The following is an 18,020-nucleotide window of genomic DNA, read 5'->3' on the forward strand; positions in this document are numbered from 1 at the left end:
GGTCTTGGATTTTAAACCATTTTTGAAGTAGGGTACGTCAATGTAATGTTATCAGTCTTTGCAAGAAAAATATTCAATAACAAGCAGTACCAATACTATATATTTGTAAGAACAGTCTTTGAAACCTTTAAACATGAGGTTTAACACCCAGTTCTATTTCATTCTTCAGTTAGCAGATAAGTTTTTTAACTCAAACAGCAGTAAAACTTGTATATAAATATTAACATACAATAACAGAGTAAACATTTTCTGCAGCTTACACTTGGTATTTGTCTTCAGAAGAGTTTGTGGAACAGTTTGATTCATGTGCTTATTACTTAGTATATCAAAGCTTAGAACTACATATATTTAATGTGAATCAATCTTCACAACTTCATCTTTCTTTGCTTTATGTATCAATGTCACAGGCTAAGAGAAATTGTTCTTAGACTTCAGGGTTGAATAGGCATAGTAACAGCTGTGTGATATTAAATTTTCACGTGCTAAATGAAAAGATGTATTTATTTATTACAGATAACAGAACATACCATTTTCAAGCAGAAGATGAACAAGAATACGTAGCGTAAGAATGCTTACTTTCTTTTTCAAGCTTTTGTCTGTAGATGCGTTTATGAAATCATTTATAGCAGTGAAATTTAGCTTTCTCACTTCATGCAAAAGTAGTGCCCACTGTTTTTTCTGTTATTGTGAATGTGTAAATGTAAGCTGTTTGTGTTTGCATTTACATTTCTACAAGGTGCCTTGAAAACCCTGTAACACTGAAAATACAAAACGATCGGTTGGAAACCCATTTGGATTGTGTACCTCTCTAGTACGTTTTTCATGTGCGGATGCTTAGTGCAAAGCAGATGAAGCTATTAGGGTACAAATGAAATATTTTGAAATTCTCATCTTCCTTATTTCTGTAGTTACTAACTCTTTTGTAGTTACTGCCTTCCCTCCTGATCCTATCTTTTTCTCTAAGTTAAAAATAACAATTAAAGACCTCCATTTAACATAGAGAAATTTAGAGGTAATATATCTTTTCTACTATGGGCTTAGAAATGAGCAACATAGCATATTTGAATGACTACTTCAGAACCAGTAACTTGCTTCATTAATGCACATTTCCCAACAGACAATTTCCTGTAAAACAGTCTTCCTTCCTGCTCTGCACCCTGATACACATTGTCCCAAGAACCTTGTGCCATTCTTTTTTTTTCCATTTGAATATTGCTTTCAGTCATCAAATTGTGTTGTGGAGAACATCACTATTCAGTATTTGTGATCTGACAGGACTATGAAAAAATGAAGTAGTAAGTGCAGTAAGCAAGCCAGAACCTTCAGGATGGCTTGTTCTTCAGGACTTGTACTTTTTGTCACACATCTGTCTTCTACTGGAAGGCTGAGTTGTTACTTATCTATTTTTGAAATGACATGGAGTATTTGTACTGTATTCAAGTTGTTAGGTAGCACTCAGAGACAGCAATGGTGACAACTCATCATTGCAGGTAGAGATGAAGTGAGAAGGTTGGAGAGTTTTGTCATGTGGTGAGGTCCTTGCAGTGGCTTCCATGGCAATATGTTAGCTGAATGCTAAGTTGTCAGGGGTGCTATAAGTTATGAGTGCAATACTGGCTCACCCAGACATGCTTATTGCATTCTTTCAGAAACTTAACTGTTCCAGTAAGCTTTGTAGTAAAGAACAAAATATTATTAGTTCTCATTGCTAATGCACTTTGTGAACAGTATGGCAGAGATTTTTGTGTTTCTGCCATAAGTTAGCTTTTATTATATTTGTTGGTTTAAAAGGGGAAGATTTTTTTTGAGTAAGATGCGTGTGAGGGAGAATGCATTAGTAAAATAATACTTATTATTGACAGGTCAATAAACCCAGTTTAGCTGGCTGCCTTTGAACTGTTTTGGAATTCCAAGCTGGTTTTGTTTCCCGTTACAATTATAGTTCCCATCTGCTTTGTACTGGAGTCTGGATTATCACTTCAAAATCAGGCAGCTGAAAAAATTGCTTGCGGCAACATTAAAAAATATTCCAGAATGTGTTTTAGAATTCCTGTTTAGGTAAAGAAACATTAGTTGTGTCCCAGTGGTGGGATACATGTTGACAAACTAATGTAAGCAAAGGGTATTTTGCCAGTGTTTTGGCAGTATAGGCTAGGGACAAAAAGGTGCTGTTGTGCTACACAGTCTGTTTCATCTTTTTCCTCCACCTTGTTGCATTTTGTCCTCATTCTGGTGCTACCACTTTTTTTTTCCTTTTTGTGCCAACTGATAAATAAATGTGGAAGTAGATTTTCCGTTCCCTTCCAGCCTCACATCTAAATGAAGAGCAAATCAAAATGTTTCTTTATCCTCTAGTTTAAATTACATTGTACACTTTTTCCCAGTGATCATTTGGAACCGCTTCCAGAGAGCTACTAAATACCTAAATAAGAATGGCAGACCCTTTAAAACACAAATCACTGATGCCTACATCCTGTTGCAGGTCTGTTACTACATCCCTCTGACAGTTCCCTTAGCTCAGTGTGTTTCTTGATTCTTACCCAACCAGTTGGCTTTTGACCTTTAATTAGTGCTCAGCTGTATGTCAGACTTCTTTGTGAGCTGTTAGTTTCTCCAGTAGTTCAAGCTCAGTGTTTACAGAGTGGAGGTAAATGTGTGTATTTAATTGTGTGTGTTAAAAGAAACATAATTGCAGACCTCTTTAAAAAAAAAAAAAAAGTTTTTTTAATACATAATCGTAGATGGTTTCTACTTTGTGATAATTGTGGATAGGGCCAAAGATACTGTGGACGTGACTTTTTAGTTTTCTTTATATCTCATTTTATTGAAGGTCAAGAGTATATCTGTTTGTGTAGGAAAATACTGAAGTAAATAAAGCCAGATTTAGGAATTGCACTACAATGCAATACCATCCCAATTCAGTCTGGTCTTGAGCAATGGTTGTCAGAGGGCTTTTAGTTTTCTTTTTTTTTTTTTTTTTTTTTTTTGTTGTTGTTGTTGTTTGTTTTCTTGAGAAGACTGGGTAGGAAGGTCTTCATGTTCTCTGTTCCTTGTTCCATATTAAAAAAAAAAGGTTGTGGCTGGAAGTTTGATAGCTACCACGTTAAGGTTTACGTGTTTACCTGCAGTATTGCAGTAGAAATTTTCATAAGAGAGGGTTATACTGTGAAGACTTTTGTTGGCTGCAAATACTGAAGAAATAAGTGTGATCTGAGTATGAGTCTCTTCTACCTGCAGTTAAAGAATACTTCTGCTTCCTTCTTTGGAGTCAAGGTTTACCCATGATATCTTATTTTTGTTTAGCTACACGAGTTTGTTGGGAATCCAACAAACAGAATGCATTAAAAGACCATGGAGGAATAGCTGAGATCCAGAAAAAGTGCAGTAGAAGACTGGACAGCACGTTATGTTGTGTTAGATTGAAGACAAAGCAATTACATGAGACTTGAGTAACTGAAAAATTATTTTGAAGGACACTATGAAATATTAACATAAGCTTTTCCACTACTAGATTAATGCTGGTATATTGTAAAAGAAAACAAATGTACTCAAGGGAAAAAAAGCAGTGGGGAAGGGTGCTAAAAATGAATGTGTGTGGTACAGATAAAAGGAAGAGCAGCAGTGAGGGATCTTTTCTTTTACTGACTCTGAATTAATGACACACTTACTGATTTGAATTTTTTAATGGAAAGTATGCCAGGAAGTCACCAACTGGGAGCCTCTTGAATAATTGGCATTAGCCATTTGAGTATGTCCATGCTTGTGTTGGTGTTAACTCAACTGCTAATGGTGTTGTCTCAGACGAGCTGACACTGTGGTGTCTTTGACTGACCCACAGATAACACTGCAGATGTAGTCTTCAGCAGTAGGTTCCTTCTAGCTGAAATAATACCAAAATAATTTGTAGCTCTTACAAGTTTGGAAGCTTTTAATATGGGAATCTGTGTCAAACTAACAGCTGGCTCAGTCATGTCATGTTTATTTTAATTACATCTCATGGTTCTTTTGTTACTGCGCAAATGAGTTTTATTCAAATTCTTCCTTTTTAACAAATTGATGACATTGTAACCTTGAAAAGAAATGCCAATGAAAGTCGGGATAAATGTTGCTTCTCTGAATGTAATAATTATTTTGCACTATGTGTTTAACACAACATCAGTGTATCATTGGAAGCAAAGCGTTGCCTCCCCTGTATTTTAGAAACAAGACATTTAGTCAGAAAAATGGCAGAAGGGTGCCATCTAGTGTGGGTTCTTACACTGTATCATGTAACTGGAAAGAGGAATTTATGTAAATATATTTTTTTCAGCATATAAACTATAAGGTATTATTATTTCCCAGTATTTCAGTTTCTTTTAAAGATTGACTTTTTTTTTTTTTTTTCCACCTATCTTAAAGTATTTTCTTTTAGGTACAGTGGTTCTCAATTCATAAATGTTTTATGAAGCATATTTAAATTATATATACAATATACACTGCCCATGCACTAGTTCAGGTTCTGAATCTGCATTGCAACACTACATTTATAAGTTTGCCTCTGAAATCCTTCAGAATTTCTGTTATTATTTCAAGAAGAGATTATAAACATTAGCCTGAACTTTTCTCAATGTGTTTAGATGAGCACAGCCATTTTAGCTCATTTCAGGAAACTGACTGTTTTAATATTGTACACAGGAAGAACACTGCTAAAATATTTCTGTGTAAAATGTTTATTTGCAGTGGTGCTAAAAACGTCTGAAATCGTTATAATCGAGAGGATTTTTATTTGCTCTTCTCCTCTTCAACCTTAAGGCAGCAGCCAGAGAGTTTTATTTTTTGTTAATTTAAACATAACTGTGTACTCAAAAACTGATAAGAGTGTCTGGGTGGGGGAAGGCTAATGCCTGTCATACCACTAAGGAATTTTGATTTCTTATGGGTGACAAGTGCTCTTGAAATTTTGTTAACTGCTGGTATTGCTACTCTCTTATTATCTTCTCTTCTGGAACTCCTTGCTCCATTTGTTGCCCTGGCTGTTTTCATTAATTCAGATACTGCTCAACTCCAGCTAGAGCACTCAGACTGGCATTTTGAAAGGCAATCAGACACGCTCACACTTTGTGAAATGCACTTGCTTTCTCCTGTGCAAGGAGTGGTGCACATGTGAGAAAGTAGTGGTTATAATTTCCTCTACTAACAGATTTTAGGATGATCTTAGACACTTATTTCTAAGGTAGCTGTATTAACAGGAGCTTAATTGCACATTTTCTCTTCCACAGCTTCTGCTTTTTTAAGGAGCCCAAGAACTGTATTGCTTTGACTTGAAATTTGTTTGCCAAAGCAACAGCAGAATTAAGACTTTCCTTCTTTTTTTCCCATTCTTACTTTTTCTGAATTCTTTGCCTTTCTCTTGCCTTTTTCCTACTTGCTTTGCCTCACAATGGTTCTTCCCTATATTCCCACTAATATTTTGTTCCTGGCATTTTTCTACAGTTTATAGATAAACTTGTATTTGCAAATGCAGATCTTCATTAAGGTCTTTATCTTGTGCTAGATGGATATCAGTATTGACTAACAGCAAAGAAGAAGCATTAAATATGGCATTCCGTGGAGAGCAGAGCACAGGGGAGAACAGTTTAGAGGATCTGACAAAAGCCATTATTGATGACATACAGAGATTACCCGGAAATGAAGTCTGTTGTGATTGTGGCTCACCAGGTATCTCAATTTGTTCATGTCATCAACTTCTTGTTGTGAGCACAGTGATTTCTTTAGAGGTGTTTGTAGAGTGCAAACTAATTTTTAAGCAATATATTGATCAGTCTTCAAGCTGCTTTTAAAAGAACAAATATTGACTTTCATACATTAGTTCTGTTTAATTCACTAAAATATTTTTGTGTGTTGTCTGTGCTTACTTCCAGCAGTTCAAGCCCCTCTGGAGTTTGAACTGTTCTTGTTGCACTGTCTCTAGATGCTTGTTGCACTTGAATGGAAGTTGCTTGGCATCACTGATCCTGTGCATGCTACTAAGTAGAAGTGAGTAATGCTTAGACAATGACTGTGGAAAAATTGACCTGGCCCGGATCGTACTCTGAGGTTTTGTCTTGGTATGAGACTACTGGGATTTCAGTATCAAAAATCCTCATAGAATAAGTAGTCTTGTGCTAAGAAGGGAGACCCAGAGTTAGAATCCTATCAGATTGTATCTTCAGAAGTGCAGGTCAGTTACATGTTATAGCTTGAGAAGAATCAACTTGTCATTAAACTACTGAATTGACAAGGTAGTTGAGAGCTGTTGCAGCTTTCAGATCTAAAGAGATTCCTCAAGAAGACAATGTTCATGGGAAACTGAGTAGACATCTCCAATGTATCTTGGAGATGCTTACTGATGCAGAACTGATCCAAATAAGAAAATCCTAGATAAAAGTATAAAGTAGAATATTGCAAAATCACTATGTCAAGTCCTGGAAATGATTTGTTCTATTATTTTGGGTTAATTTATGTATGTGAAGCTGCAGCAACTTTGTACTAGTTTTCATTCATCTCCTAATTAATGGTGAAGTTTCAAGCTTCTTTATCCCAGCTTGCAGCTTTAAAGTCTTGACTTTGTCAGCTGCTATGTAAGATGGGGAAGAGATTTATTTGAAAATATGTATACAAAATATGTATGCATTCACTTATTTTTCTTCAAAAGACTGATCATGTTCCTTATATAGTATTTGTAATGTAAAAATGCAGATCTACTCCATGACAGTGCATTTAAAAAAAAAAAAATTCAAACTAACCTCTTAGTTCCTCATATTCTCCACGTATTACTGTTTTCATGTTGCAATATGTTATCATCAATTTTTAATGAAAAAAGACTATTTAAGAAATAAATACTAAAACTTCAGAAGTTGTCAGTAGTGGAATATAAGAAGTACGTTGATTTTTAAAAACAAGAAATAAACGCCTATCTTCCTTCTAGAAGAAACAAACCTTGAATGCATTCAGTCTGGTCATTCAGTATGGATTTAGAATTCTAAGTTCAGTGCCATTGTGGCTGTTACTAAATCTGAAAAACTGAATTCTGTTGGTAGCAATGCGTCGCTTGTGCTGCAGTTTAGAGAAAAGTGTGAGATATACTTGGTTCATTTCCATTTGTTAAATATTAAATAAGGAATTACTTCAGATTACACTGCATTTCTTACCACCACAGAAAACTTCCTCTAACTTCTTTAACTATTTTGTTTATTAATTTCACAGATCCAACATGGCTATCAACTAACTTGGGCATTTTAACCTGCATAGAGTGTTCTGGAATACATAGAGAAATGGGTGTCCATATTTCTCGAATCCAGTCTTTGGAATTAGATAAATTAGGAACGTCTGAACTCTTGGTAAGTTTCTTACATTATGTATATGTTAAACATTGTGTTTAATTACATGTTGGGTATTAGGTTGGATATTAGGAAAAAAAATATTCTCAGGAAGATTGGTCAAACATTGGAACAGGCTGCCCAGGGAGGTGGTAGAATCACCATCTTTGCAAGTATTCAAGAAATGTGGAGATGTGGTGCTGAGGAGAATGGTTTGGTGAACGTGGTAAAGATGGGTTGATGGTTGGGCTAGATGATCTTTCTGGTCTTTTCCACCATTAATGATTCTATGTTGACCTGTAATAGAATCCTTTAAATTCAACACCTGAACTTTTCAATATATAAGTTTTGCAGAATATTTTATTCACGTTTGTGAGGTTTTTTTACTATTCTGTATTGTTGATACATCTGTCTGTTAGTCATTTCTATTCATTTCCCAAGGCTTTACAGAATGAATATTAATATCTGCTGTGAATAGTGACGTTAGAATCTTACCTTTTACTTGCTTTACTTGACTCTAAATCAAGATAAAAATGTCTTGTGAATCTAACTTAACAATTGAGAATGACTAATGCTATTTATGACAGGAAAATATTGGATGAATCTTTTTAATTTCATAGAAGGAAATCCTTTAACATTTATGATCAATTCATGTTATTAAATGTGGAGGTTGGTGGCCCTGCACGTGGCAGGGCGTTGGAGATTCATGATCCTTGAGGTCCTGTGATTGTGTGATTCTGTGAAAGAAATTGTAAGGATAACTATTAATAAACAACAGGTTTATGCCACAATCTGTGCTTGACCTGTGAGAAGACTTAATGCAGAAACGTTGTGAAATATTAATAATTCAAAAACTTCTTGAAATACTGAGTTGCTCACAAACATACTATAATTATTTTTTTTACATGAGAAGTTCTGAGTGTGACTTTCCAATAGGTCTGAGCTGTTTTCCAGAGGTGACTGTCTGATAAAGGTATCTGATTAGGGTATAGGCACTATTACGGTGTCCTGTTGCTAGTTAGTACATCCGTTTTTTGTATCTGAGGTAATTAAACTTGAAATGTGAGTAATAAGCTGTGGTTGTGAAGCCTGTTTTACAACAAATTCTGGGCTGATAGAATTCACATTTGAAAATATTTGATAACTTTCAATTTCAGTGTAGTTACTGTGCTTCATTTTTGTAACCTGATGTGTTATTTTTAGATAACAGAGAGCAAAATGCATATTAATAGTTCAGGTTTTAGTTTACTGATGGTCGGTGGTTGGAAAAACTCCCTTTTATCCTTCCTTTTTTTTTTTTTTTTTTTTTTTTTTTTTTTTTTTGCAGCTGGCCAAGAATGTAGGAAACAATAGTTTTAATGATATTATGGAAGGGAATTTACCTAGTCCCTCACCTAAACCCAGTCCATCGAGTGATATGTAAGTTGTGAATATCTTAAGTTTTTCAATATTAAGTTTAATATGAAATGTACTTGTGATGGAAAATGCCTGAAGATAAAGAGCCAGGGGCAGACTAGGATAACAGAACACTTTTTATTCAAACTCCAAAATGGAGTTTCTTAAAAGTTCAGTCTTACGCCCTCCAGTCACATTTTAGCTACTTCATCTTCTCAGTGTAGAAAACTGTGTATTTGGTTTCTTTAGAGCATGCTGCTGAATCTTGCAAGCTTTTCAGTTCTTCTAATATGCCATCAGGTGATAAAACTGTTGGACTAAATGGACATTAAATTCAGTACCGTCTTGATATCATGACAAATTTTCTCTTCCTTTTTCTGGCACAGGAGTTGTGCAGAAAGCATAACAAATGTGATTTTGCTAGAAGGCATTCTAATCTATTATGTGTTTTATGTGTTCCTGTAGCTTCTTTGGTACTGTTATTTTTTTAATCCTGTTTTTTACTGTTTTTCATGCTTATCTTTATAACACGTAGGTACATTTTCACAAGAGACCACATTTCAGGCTGTGTTTTGTCTTTATTTTCAAAGAGTTTACAAACTTTTGTTTGCAACAAGAAGACATAGTGCAATTGAAGGAGTATCTTACTTGGAACTCGCTTGAGAGGAAGAAAAAAGCATGCGTTATAGTAATAAGCTTTTATCTGATAATTTTTCTCCTAACTTCTGAGTTCAAGTTAGATAACATGATATTAAATTATTGACCTATTTTTTCTTAAAACATTTAAACCAAGGTCTATTTTCATACCCCACAGGACTGCGCGTAAAGAATTTATAACTGCTAAGTATGTAGATCATAAGTTCTCTAGGAAGACTTGTGCATCTGCAGCAGCTAAACTGAATGAATTACTTGAGGCTGTCAAATCCAGGGATTTACTTGCACTAATTCAAGTCTATGCAGAGGGAGTAGAGCTAATGGAGCCACTGTTAGAGCCTGGACAGGTAAGCCTATCAGGTAAACAGGATTGAGTATTTTAAGTAAAGTATATCTGTACAATGTCAAGTACCACGGGCTGTTATCTTTAATACTTAAGAGAAAAAACAGATTAATATGATTAAAAAAATGCTTTCCCTGATTAGGCATCCTTTAGGGGGGAGAAAGAGAGACCATATATGTTGCCAGCAGTTAATCTGAAGAAGAGTGAAATGCAACAGTACTATGATACACTGTTCTAATTGCAGCTATTTTATGTTGAAAAGCACCTGTTCTGCAGCGTGCTCCTTTTAGAAAAAGGACCTGAGATAGCTGAATTTGCTAACCTAGGGTCATCTGATACCGTAGATAGTATCATGTCTGCTTTTAAGGTAGCTGCCAAAGGGACACATCACCTACTGTACACAAGTCTTTGCATGCTGTATGAAGAAGCAGCAAAGGTGGTGCTTTCACAGACTGTGATGAAACATTTACAAAAGTGCAGTTTTTCATTCAGGACAAGAATTGTGGCTTTGAATTGGTATTAATAATGTGCTGAATACTTCCAATTCCTCCTTAAAATCTGTAGCAGGTTTTCTGAAGATAAGTCCTGTTTCACCTAAAGTATCCATGTAGAAACATTGCTCCAGAGCAATGTAACCTAGTTTTGTAAAGAACCAATGCTGTGTAGCCACTTGGTCAGCAATATTTTTTCCTTCTACTTTAAAATTCAACCTAGAGAGATCTCAGAGAGTTTTCAGTAAGATATATGAAAACAGCCATTTTGGCAAAGGCTTGTCTGTGTGGAGTGGAGGAGTTCAGTCTCAGCACTTGAGATATCACAGAGTGCTGGTCATGGAAGCACTTCACAGATCCTCTGACTATGGGCTTAACTTTGTGTCAGCTGTAAGGAGAACCAAAGCATTAGCCCTTAGTGTTTCACAGCTTCTGTAGTCAGTAATATGTTTGAATACCAATTGAAATGTGCTCTGCAGTTAGGATGTTTGTAACAGCAGTTTCCCATGTAAATCCTCTACTTAATAAATTTTAATTCTAATATATTCTCATTTAAGTTTTTAAAATGCACTTAATGATTCATAGGAGTTGTTAAAATTTGGTTTTAGAGTAATTTCTCATGCACCTTTTAATCTGAATTGTTCTCATTTACACGTATAAGACAAAAGTTATATATAGGAAATAAAGCATGATTCTATTTGAGATAATCTAACTTCTGTTTACATGTGTTTAGGAGCCAGGTGAAACAGCGCTTCATTTAGCAGTCCGGACTGCTGACCAAACCTCTCTCCATCTGGTTGACTTCCTTGTACAAAACTGGTATGGATTGCATATTTTTGTTCAGTTTAGAATGAAAAATGAAGATGTTCAAAGCCGTCATTTCAACATGTTGGGTTGTTTCTTCATCACTTGTAATCGTTCTCCTTAGATATGTTTCAGAGAAGCATAATTTAATACCTTGAGTTGACCTTTGTGCTTGTAGTCACTAGGGAGTGGGGAGATAAGATATGGAATGTAGTTTCTCCTTTAATTAAAAATAACATTAATGTGGAACAAAAAATATTGGTATAGAACATAGATGTAAAACATACGAAAATGTGAAACAATGCAAACGAAAAACAAATCATTCAGATAAAGAAGAAACTGCAAGAATGGAGAACTTTTTATCAGAAAATGATAAATAGAAGATGCATTAACTTTGGAAGAGATGTTGTAGTAGTTTGGAAACTGTGCTGAAGCTGTTGAGAGCGTAGTCTGTTTAACTGGAAATTTTTAGCATCTAGTTTATTGGCTGAGCTGTTCTTTGTTGTCAAGAAATATTCACAGGAGTAAAATAATACATATATATACTTTTTTTTTTTTTTTTTAATGAATGATCTAGTGGTACATTGATAGCTTTTATTTATGTCACAATGTAGGTAATGATGAAATGAAATAGATTCCAGTCCACTCCTAGCATGCTCTTAAGTGAAAGAGGCATCCCTTGCTTGCTTTCTCAGAGTGAGGGGATCACTTTTGCAGAGGGATGAGAGAGGAGGGGTGGGGTGTTTGGTTTGAGGAATAATTTCCCCCGAGCATATGAAATCAACATACCTATTATTTGAAAATCAGTGGAAAGAATACTTACTTTTTTTCTTTCCTCTCTCTGACTGTATATAGAATGCTGCATTTAGGCAGTGTTAGGCAGGAAGTTTTGTCTGCTGGTAACAGTAGACCTGGAGTAAGTGTTTGTGTCACCATCTCTGGCACTGTGCAGGCAAGCTGCATAACCTTCATATCAATTAAACCTCATTCTGTCACTACTCCGTGAAGTGGAATGTTGACCATAATAAAAGTATTATTTAAAAAACAACCAACCCAGCTATATGTAAGCCATTTGATTCTGCAATTGTGCAGAGTATTACATTTTTCTTGATTGACTTCTATTTATTTTTTTTACATAGTGGAAACCTGGATAAGCAAACAGCATTGGGTAATACAGTTCTACACTACTGCAGTATATATAATAAGCCTGAGTGTTTGAAGTTGCTTTTGAGGGGGAAGCCAACTATTGATGTAGGTAAGTGAATTAATTAACACTAGGAAATAAAAATTTTCCTAACGTTTCATTTTTTAACCACTTCTGTTTATATCCTACTTTATTAATTGAGCTTTTCTTAAGGAAGAATAAAAACTGTGTATTAGAAAGATGAAGGTTTCCTCATCAACAAGCCTAAAGGAAACATTAAAATATTGAATTTAACAACAACAACAAAAAAAGTAGAAAAACTAATTGATAATCCCTAGTTTTTCTTCAGTGTTACGTCTTGCATGTTCTGAATGTACTGGATTTTAGATTTGTTGTTTGTAACATAAAATTCATCCTGTGCTTGTATGTTAAAATGCTTCAAATGACTTCTTACGTTAAGTACACTGTAGATGCATTTGGGCTTTCTGTACAGAACAGTTAATTTTATTTTTGTTGTGAATGTTAGTTGGCACTGTGGTTTTACTCAGCACTTCCAATACACCACTGTAGGTGATGAGGGAAGAGATTCGCTTTGAGATGCTTTTCCTCCTCCTCTAATTACAGTCTTCATTTGTGTGATGTAAGACTTTCTGTACCTGCATCAGTCCATTTTTCATCATGTCTTAGCAGAAGTTTTCATTAAAAGTGGAAACTCTGCAAACTGTTTACTCACACTTGATATAATCTGTTATTTACCAGATATTCTTTTTCCTGTCTCAGAGTGTGGCAGGCAGTGTATTCTGAATCTCGCTTGTTAGGCTGAGGAGCTGTGTCATCATGTCCACAGAGTTTTGCTCTCTGTCAGTTTTGGTGTAAGAGGGAAGTTTCCTTCACAGCACAAGCTAGAGAGTATGCACTTCTGTTTCTCTTTTTTTTCCTCAATGCCATCATTTCCATCATTTTTTTTCCCTGTTGGCCAGGCTACAGACTATTCCAAAGTTCAGTTCTTATCTCATTGGCAGAATTCATTGGTTTTCTTCACCTTTACGTACACCCTTAAATTATTATTTTGATATTCTAATATTAACATGCCAGAGAACATGATGTGGTGGTTTTTTTAGCAGATATGTCCCTAATGAATAGAGAGAGAAAACTATCTGCACTGAATTGAACGTCTATATTGGCCGTTCTGTGGAACTCTCTCCAGGCAGATGTCAGAAGTCTGTTCTTAGCTTTTAGAATTGCTTTCCCCATCTCCACATTTTGATCTGCCGAATAGGAGCAGCACTTCTTAGGCCTTGAAGCATCATGTTGCATCTGAAATTTTGGAATGTATGTAGTCTTGTAATCTACACGTGTTAAGAAATACTCATATTCTCATTTCTCTTTATGATAAACCTATCAGTCCACGGAGAGGTTAATATGGAACGTTTTTCTTTCTTCCAGAGATTGTAATTCCTTGAAATTTGTAGAAGTCCTTGTTGAACTTGTATTTATTTAAAGTGGCCTTTGTTTGACTGCTTTCTATTTTATGTATATTCTACTCTAATACACACCAACATGTCTGCCTGTGAGAGCTCAGTTTGACTATTTTCATTGCTCAGTCACCAAAATGTTTCACCGTCTGAATATGGTGTAAACAAAACTTGTACTCTGTTCAAGCTCCACAGCATTTTCAGAGGTACCATAAGAATAATCTTTACCAAGGGTTTGTTCACAAAAGATTATAGGCTGTGATAGTTTGCATTTCGTTTTACGAGAATTTCTCCTGGACGTCTAGAAAGGACCTCACTAGACGTGCTGAAAGACCTTCTGGAGGGCTCGGCACCTTCTGCCTGCCTGCTCAAGGATCATTGTAAACTGTAAAAGATATTGTGGTCTTTGTAAGGATAACACAGCTGGAAAGGTTGTCAGTGATTCTTGTCATCTTTAGAATAGAACTTGTCTTCACATTCAGACTTCAAATACCTATATATTAATCACTTCAAGTAAAATGTGCTTGGATCAATGGTATGTGTCTTACACTGTCTGCTTGCTTCTGCTTACTTTTACTGGCAGAGGACTTGAGTGAAGGATTAAATGATGTATTTCTTTACATTCTCTCCTAGAATAATTAGGAGGGTTAGGGGATTTGGGAATTGTCCTAGCATGTGCTGCTGTTCAGAAAGAACCTGATGACATGTTAAATGCATGAATACTTGAAGTTCTTCAAGATGCAGGTGCTTCTAGTGTAAATAGATGTTTTTGATCAATTTTAGAAGTTACTCTGCTAAGAACAGTGAAACACAGTGAATTAATTCTGTAAGCATCTCAATTATTATTCTTTTTATTGTTGATTTTTGTAGTTAATCAAGCTGGCGAGACGGCTCTAGACACAGCAAAAAGACTGAAAGCTGTCCAGTGTGAGGAACTGGTAAGAATGGGGTGAGCGGGAGAAAGTTTACATCTTTAAAGGTCTCCGTAATGTATCCCTTCCATGGTACCTCAGACACAAGGTTCTGTAGGACTTTGTCCCTCTACTGAACATGGTCAAAACAAACCTTTTTTGGAATCCTCGGAACTTATGAATGGACACTCAAGAAAATCACTGGAGTTTGAGGAAATAAAGGTTTTAAAGGATTTTTTCAATTATTCTTCTGGAGCTTATAGCCAGGAATAAGATTTCCAGATCGGAGAAACAGGCATGTTTGGTCTTAGCCCTCTAAAGTGCTTTAGACCAACGTGTTTAGTAGACAAGTGAATTCAAGTACTATCAGTGGATTTGAAAAGTTAATCTATGTGAAAAGCAAAACAAATCCAGAAGAATTTGCAAAAGTGGTAGACGTTTACTGCTTTATTCTATTTCTCAGAACTTTCCTGTCTCATTTTAACAAACCCAAAAAGGTATTTACTATTTCTGTGGTGAATTTAATGTTTTATTTAACAACTGAAAGTTCTTGTCATATATTAGTATGGAATCAGAAGAGCTTATCCTCCATAGTTCAGAATCATTTTTCTTAGTTCTTGGAATGCAAGTGCACTTTTTCCCATGGCTGACAGGCAGGCAGTGCTCTTGCTCTCTCCTCCCATGTGTGCTGTAAGTACTGTTTCCAGTTCAATCTTTTGAGTATTCCAGCAGCTGAAAAGCAGGTCAGCTGTACAACATGAGATTGGAATGCATTTTATTTGTAGGGTATACTTAATAAGGTAACATTTGCCATTACTGTGCACCAGCTGATTGTGGTAAAGAACAAAAAAATAGGATGTTACCAGTGAGCTTATCTACCAGTTAATTGCTTTAATTATTGTAATTGAAATTCTGTGAATGCCTAACTTCAGTATGGTTACCTAAAGGAATGAGAGCATTTACAACATTTCCATATTTTCTGTTCTTGAAGAGGAAAATGTCTGCGTTTTTGGTCCAAAGGGACAATGAAATGAGGGGAGGATGAAATAAATATCTAAATGCTTGCAGTTTCACAGGCATACTGATTTCTGTTGCTTGGAGTCTTAAGTATATAATTGCATTCAGTTTCAACTAAATTAATTTCTTATAGGTAATTATTCATAGTTACATAACAGATTGTAAATAGTTTTCTTCTAAATTTTATTTAGGGGAGATCTCATTTGGTTACAGACACTCCTGAGTCAGCCTGGCTCAGTAGCCTGCACCTCAAAGGATGGGAAGGAATAAATAATGATGGGATATAAAAGCATTGAATATGAGAATGCTTTTGTGCACATATCTTTTCTTCATACCATAGCATTTTCAAATGCTTGTCAAACGTGCCAACTTCTACCCATTTTGATAAAATCTTCTCTTTTTGGCTTGTAGCAGTTCTCTTCCTCAAATAGAAGGAGACTTTTGTGATTGTCTTAAAATTTTACTTGTAATGCCTGGAAAACTTTAAAACTAATTATTTCTAGTAATTTCTTGCTATTACAAGGCTGACTTCAGGGGCACTGAAGGAAGAGCAGGTATGCCAATGAGAATTCTTATTGTTTCAGCTTTCTCAAGCCAAGGCTGGAAAGCTAAATCCTCATGTCCACGTAGAGTATGAATGGAATCTTCGGCAGGAAGAAATTGATGAAAGTGATGATGACTTAGATGATAAGGTAAGCATGAAGTCCTTGTGTAGCCTTCAAACAAGATGTAAACTCCACATGCGTATTAATTTCTTTTTCTTGTATCAAAAATAGCAGGGAGAGAGCTAGTTTCAAGTTCTGTTTGAAGACTGACAAAGTGCTTTTTGAATACACTTTTTTTTAACCTAGTTATTACAGAATGGAGTTTCAGAAGTTCTACTTCAATGAGACATACATGATGATACAAATCGGTAAACGTAGATTACTTGTGGTCATTTTTTTCCTTACTGAATTCTTGGCTTTGCATTTCTAGCTGAAGGAAATCCAGAGATAACATACTCAGTTCTTTCGTAGTTTAATTAAAATCCTAGTTATCAAATTAGTAACTTGATGTATTTTTCCAGAACTATGCTGTGCATTTTATTCCCGATTGAAAAAGAGGTAATGGAAAGGCAAAACTTGAGGGCATAGAATAATTGTCATTTGAGATGATGTGAAAACTTAGCTTCAGTGTCCTACTTTAGCAAGTGAGATAATTTTTCTGTGCTGTCTTTCTGTAGTAAATGGAAAAACACATCTCGTATTTTCCATGAGTGCTGTAGAAAGAAATGCGGTCAGCTTTATTATCTGTGACATTTAGGGCTGAAAAATCTAGAATCCCAAATAATTTACATATCCTCAAGGACCGTAGAGAACAAAATGATTATCAGTGCAAGGAACCTCAGGAGAATATGTAATACTGTATTGGAGGTAATAAAGCCTGCCTGATCCAGAACTACAATGAGACAGATTGTGTAGCTCTACTTCTAGCTATTATATGCATTTAAAAGATGAGCTGTACAACTGAATGTGTTGTAGGTTCAGTAAACAAACCTGATATGTCAGAAGTGGTTAGTTAATTTTTAGTACTTAATAATGAGGTATTTTGATCTTTGAAGGCATCTTGTTTAAGTGCTATTTGAACTGAAAAATTGCCCTTAGTTTCTGAAAACTTCCAGGTTTTGGTTTATAGTATATCTATTACTTTAAAAATGAATCCAACTATGTGAGTATACTGATTTGATGCTACAGTCTTTAATTTTCAGTTACAGAGGAGAAATTTGGTCCTGAGCAGGAGAGGAATGAGGTTATTTTGTATGCTTGTGTCTAATAGAATATGTTCTATTTTATTCTTTCCCAACCGTATGAACTATATCTAGTGTTTAGACAGCCATATAATACATGTCCTTTTATTCACAGCCTAGTCCTATAAAAAAAGAAAGATCTCCAAGACCCCAAAGTTTTTGTCACTCTTCAAGTATTTCCCCCCAAGACAAAATGACTCTTCCTGGATTTAGCACTCCTAGAGACAAACAGAGACTCTCCTACGGAGCTTTTACCAATCAGATTTTTGCTTCTACAAGCACAGATTCACCCACTTCTCCAACTGCAGATGCTCCTCCTCTTCCTCCTCGAAATGCTGGCAAAGGTAAGTCTGTTTTGAAACTAAGGTGCAAGCAGTAATTTTTCTCCATTGTCCTTTCTTTCAAGTGTATTATATTTAAGATGTAGCATAGTTTTCTTACTATACTGACGTTTTAATATGGTCCAATGCATGTTCTCATAATTAGAAGAAAAGAAACAAAGAGTGGGTGCTTTGTAACAAATTTTCATTCATAACAGTATATGTGAACTGATTACAGATTATAAAATAAAACCGACAAATAAAAGTTGATTCATTTTACGCAGAAATTTCTCCAAAATGTAAGCAGAATCTTGTAAATCAGTTTTCATTGCAAATCCATGAA

General features: G+C 35.3%; 1 protein-coding gene across 5 annotated transcripts in view; it reads left to right on the forward strand.

Annotated features, from left to right (window-relative positions):
• Nucleotides 1–18,020, forward strand: part of ASAP1 (ArfGAP with SH3 domain, ankyrin repeat and PH domain 1) — a 168,322-nt gene that overhangs the window by 126,230 nt on the left and 24,072 nt on the right. For all 5 annotated transcript variants that reach the window (XM_048939832.1, XM_048939831.1, XM_048939833.1 and 2 more), the window contains 10 exons: nucleotides 514–562; nucleotides 5,534–5,697; nucleotides 7,225–7,358; nucleotides 8,665–8,756; nucleotides 9,547–9,733; nucleotides 10,954–11,039; nucleotides 12,164–12,279; nucleotides 14,514–14,581; nucleotides 16,156–16,263; nucleotides 17,473–17,701. In XM_048939832.1, the coding sequence (XP_048795789.1) occupies nucleotides 514–562; nucleotides 5,534–5,697; nucleotides 7,225–7,358; nucleotides 8,665–8,756; nucleotides 9,547–9,733; nucleotides 10,954–11,039; nucleotides 12,164–12,279; nucleotides 14,514–14,581; nucleotides 16,156–16,263; nucleotides 17,473–17,701 (1,233 nt within the window). The remainder of the gene's footprint in view (nucleotides 1–513; nucleotides 563–5,533; nucleotides 5,698–7,224; nucleotides 7,359–8,664; nucleotides 8,757–9,546; nucleotides 9,734–10,953; nucleotides 11,040–12,163; nucleotides 12,280–14,513; nucleotides 14,582–16,155; nucleotides 16,264–17,472; nucleotides 17,702–18,020) is intronic.

This window comes from Lagopus muta, chromosome 3 (genome assembly GCF_023343835.1).
Source record: "Lagopus muta isolate bLagMut1 chromosome 3, bLagMut1 primary, whole genome shotgun sequence".
Classification (NCBI taxonomy): Eukaryota; Metazoa; Chordata; class Aves; order Galliformes; family Phasianidae; genus Lagopus; species Lagopus muta.